General features: G+C 59.8%; 2 protein-coding genes across 2 annotated transcripts in view; one reads left to right on the top strand and one right to left on the bottom strand.

Moving 5' to 3' along the window:
• The window catches only part of TRAVEDRAFT_34898 (uncharacterized protein), a gene marked incomplete at both ends in the record, with an annotated part of 10112 nt that extends 8176 nt beyond the window's left edge, over positions 1 to 1936 (top strand). Inside the window, 3 exons of the mRNA XM_008036711.1 lie at positions 277 to 612; positions 695 to 1296; positions 1357 to 1936. Coding sequence (XP_008034902.1) covers positions 277 to 612; positions 695 to 1296; positions 1357 to 1936 — 1518 coding nt within the window. The remainder of the gene's footprint in view (positions 1 to 276; positions 613 to 694; positions 1297 to 1356) is intronic.
• A 1456-nt stretch (positions 1937 to 3392) lies between these two features.
• The window catches only part of TRAVEDRAFT_27003 (uncharacterized protein), a gene marked incomplete at its 3' end in the record, with an annotated part of 3426 nt that continues 2567 nt past the window's right edge, over positions 3393 to 4251 (bottom strand). The window contains exons 9-11 of the mRNA XM_008036593.1: positions 4214 to 4251; positions 3868 to 4164; positions 3393 to 3795 (exon numbers count right to left, since the gene is read on the bottom strand). Of these exons, the coding sequence (XP_008034784.1) occupies positions 4228 to 4251 (24 nt within the window). The remainder of the gene's footprint in view (positions 3796 to 3867; positions 4165 to 4213) is intronic.

Genomic DNA, 4251 nt, shown 5'->3' with positions numbered 1-4251 from the left:
GGCTGAGTAATGCGAGTAATCCGGACGCTGTCTAGAATAGTCCGGAACATCGTAGAACGTACCAGAATCATATGGAGGGATGGCAGGATGCCAAGTAAGTACAGAACAAAAGAATGTACGTATATGGTAAGTAGGAAAGTCCATGCTGGCGTATGGTAGATGCACAGCCACTATCACTGCCACTCCCGGTCCGGCACAGCCATAGACACAGAAGTTCAACAGTTCGCTCTCAGGCTCTACACTGTTCGATAATGTGTTACTAACCTGGGATCTTAGGGAGAACTCGAACACCGCCACGCAAAGCGGGTGTATGCACGCACAAACAAGCACGGTTTTGCCGTCCAAATCGCAAAGCACCAGCGCCGCCAAGCCGTGCTACGACGCATACGCGAGCGAGTCACAGCCGCCGCGAGCACCGTAGACGCAGCGACAACCAACTCGACATCTTCCACACGCGCACGGCAAAGCCTTTCCAAGAGACGCCGTGCTGCATGCCGTCCGAAAGAAGACCTTGCAGTCTGTGGGGAAACCGACTTCAAGGGGGCAAGTGACCCAGCCGCCCGCTACGAGATTGGCGAGGCCGACAGCGCTCGGATCAATATCTACAACTGGGTTGCGAAGAACGACGACGACCCGGCTTTACAGGCATGTAGATTTCCCCGAGACGATGCTTTGTACTGATCTGCATTACCAGGATTACATACCCCGCCTACACGCACACCTTTTACGGCGCATTTTCGAAGACCCCGCCCTTCCCTTCGCCCTCAAGCTGCTGGCGAACCTCACCATCGACGGCGACGTTGTCTATCAACACCGCGTCATTCGGTTCAACTACACGACCTACGACATGCGGCGCGACCAGGATTCTGTCAATCCACGTACGCACGCTGATGTCATGCTTCTCGCGCGCGATCGCGCAGATGGGGCCCACCCGTATTGGTACGCGCGGGTCGTCGGGATACTGCACATGTATGTGCGCTACACGGGGCCCGGGGTTCATTCGCGGTGGAAGACATGGCAGCGCATCGAGATGCTCTGGGTGCGCTGGTACGAGTTCGACACCAGCTACGCTTCCGGATTCCAAGAACGTCGGATCCCGCGCCTGCGCTTCGTGGATGCGCACGACAAGGACGCGGTAGCCTTCGACTTTATCGACCCCGCCGACGTCCTCCGGGGTGCCTATATCATCCCCTCTTTCGACGGCGGCCTCACAACTGAGTGCCTTGACTATGCTGACTCGGTCGGGCGTCACGAAACCCATCCGGACGAAGATTACCGGTACTACTTTGTCGGAATGTAAGTGAACCCGGCCTCGGGCTACAGTTTGAGCTCCTATTGATCTTCTACTATTTACAGGCATGTTGATCGCGACATGTACATGCGCTACTTGGGTGGCGGAATCGGCCACCGCGGCATCGGCGTAACAGTCGAGGAATCCCTCGGCGCGTCTGCGCGCGTCAAGCAAAAGCGCGCACCCCGCCGCGACGCAGCGTCCGCAGCGGGCAGCGACTCGGACGCCGACGGCGCTCAGGCCGACCTCCCCTTGGGTTCCTCCTCTGACAGTGGCGAAGACGACCTGCCCTGGAGGGCAAAAGACGGCGCGCGCGCGGAAGGAGACGACGACGACGCGGCCGAGGCGGACCCGGCGAGTGCGCAGTCATCGGATGCCGAAGACGCGATGGACGCGATGGACGCGCGGTCTGGGGGCGCGAATTCGGCGGCCGGTAGCGACGCGGAGGGCGGGGACGGGTCAGGGGAAGACGAGGAAGAGGAAGCTGCAGGGGAAGACGACGATGATCAGTGGATGTTTGATGCCGGTGCGGGTTCGGATGGGTATGACTCCGCTGGGCCCGGTGGAAGTGACGAAGACGGCGAGTACGGGGACGAGGATGAGGACTCCGGTTCTGACCTAGAGTACGAGTACGGGAGGTCATAACAAGTTTGCATCACGGTGCTCGTGCGCGGCGGTGTGGTCTGTCGTAGTGCCGGGCCCGCTTAGCGTCGCTTGACTCGCCTTCGCGTTGGTTTCCCCCCGGGCACTACCCTATTATAAGCACTTATAGGGCACTCGTAATATGCTGCGATGTCTGATCCCAAAGGGCAGACTATTGTCGTCTCTCACCCCAAACGGTACGGTATGGCAGGCGCTTACAATAGGCGTCCGATATGACAGTTCATTACAAGAGGTTATAACCTCCGCCATCGCCTATAGTAAAGTTCACGTTCTGCTGATGCCGCAGTTGTGGGTCCCCGCCACTCACCTCGTCTACTCTGCAGTTCCCGTCGCCTCGAAACAGCACCCCTCCACGGCCGAGTCTATCCGCAATTCGCCTGCACCTCGACGACATCCTGGGAGCCCGTACATCGACCAGGACGAGGGCCGCGCGTTTCGTATCCTCGCAGCGCTCTTCGCCTCCGTAAGCGACGTTCTAGACGGCGGGTACGTCATTTTCCTCCTTCGGGCTTCTTCATTTCCTCCTTCCTCGCCGAGGTCCCCAGTTTTGCTGCAAGCTGCCCCGACGTGGACACGCGACTCCGAGCGCGGACGTAGCTACGAGTTCGTTTCCGCGCAATGTCCGCTTCCGGACCCTCGTTCTGCGAGGTTCAGCTCCATGTACCAGCTCTGGATTTCTCGCCGCGAGAGGACCTCTGCGTGCTCCTCGCTGAGCACGAGGCTTTGCGACGCTGGACCTAAAGCTCGGAGCGATGGCAATGCATGTAGGTCTTCTCGAGCACGTAATCACGCCAGGGCCGGTGTGCGCCCTCGTTCTGGGGCTGCACCCTCCGTATGCCTCGCAACGCTGTTCGCGTCCGACCACGAAGCACATTAGTAGACGGTATGTCACTCGTCTACTTCAGGCTAACCCGTTTCCCCTCGTCGTCCTCACCGGTATCCCCGATGCTACACAGGCTATCGGCAGCGGACGGATGCGACCCCGCTTCGCATGTCTGACCGGCCGCTTCCAAACACATCGTACGGCACTGTGCAATGCAGGGCTACGTTCGCGTGCGATTTTCGCGCGCCAGAACGCCTGTGGGGCGCACGAGGTGAGAGGTCGGGTGGACACGTCTCCGATGGGCTGTCCCCCGGCCTCTGTGCGAGTTCTGCGCGATTTCGCGACGACGATACCCCGTGTGGAGGCGTAAATACTGCCTGGATGCGATACCATACAGCGCACGTCGAATCGCGCGATTCGGACGTCCTTGGAGTGCTCGGGTGGTGTTCGAGCGGGGAGGCTCTCCGGGGATTTGTTCCCCTCATGAGGCTCTTAGATTTGCTCGCGACGCCGCAATACTTGGAGCCTGTACAGCACGAATACGATACGATGGACAGATACGAGTTTGATGTTACGAAATATATTGTAGTAGTAGGGGAGTACGGCCGCTGGTACGTGTAGCTGAAGAAACCAGGCGCGCCCGCCCGCCCACCGACTCCCCATTCGACTGCGAAGCGGATGAAGTGGCGACGAACGCCCTCGTGCGTTCACACATCGTCGGTTACGCTCGGCCAGCTCGAGCTCCCCACTGCGAGGTGCACAAGACGAGCCTGAGGACGAGTATAGTGCGCGCGGCATGCTACACGTCCAACGACGGATGCCATAGCTTCGACGTACCTTGCGTGTTCGCGAACCACGTTCCGTGCGTCTTTGGATCGCGCCCCAAACGCCTAAGCATGCACGACGCCCCTGTAGTACGTACGAGGCGCAAGCCGGCGCGTACTTCGGATGCGGCGCAGACTGGACACGCTGCGAGAGCGACCGTCCGCCGCTCGTACCACCGTCGTCGTCCATCCGACTGGGGCGCGTCCGAATGTGACATGCACGTTAATAAGCATGTCTGGGAGGAATTGCGGGGCGGATGACTCACAAGGGCGACCCGGGCGCGGGGTGCGGGGGCTCTGCCTGTCCTCGAACTTCCCGCCGGAGTGACAAGTGCGTTCCTCCTCCGGCTACGCTGAGACTTGCTGCACGTATGCGTCATGGTGTTGAGAACGCGGCGTCGAGTTTGCAAAGCCGCACGGCGAGGCGTGAGCGAGCGAGGTCAAGATGTCTGCGGGCGCAGCGCCGAAAATCAGATATCAAATTCGTAACGACTGTAGACACGAAACGTGTCTGCATTCGTCCGAGCGTGTGACGATACGAGTGTATACGTCCATAGGAGTGTCTGTACAAGGTATTAGCGCGGGAGGCTGCGAGGGAAGTCCGCCACGCACGTTTCGAGTTCCCGCTACTCGAGGGTACCGGGCCCGAG

This window comes from Trametes versicolor, assembly GCF_000271585.1.
Source record: "Trametes versicolor FP-101664 SS1 unplaced genomic scaffold TRAVEscaffold_3, whole genome shotgun sequence".
NCBI classification, from domain to species: Eukaryota; Fungi; Basidiomycota; class Agaricomycetes; order Polyporales; family Polyporaceae; genus Trametes; species Trametes versicolor.
Note: the sequence above shows the minus strand (reverse complement) of the source record. Positions and strands in the feature narration are given on the sequence as shown.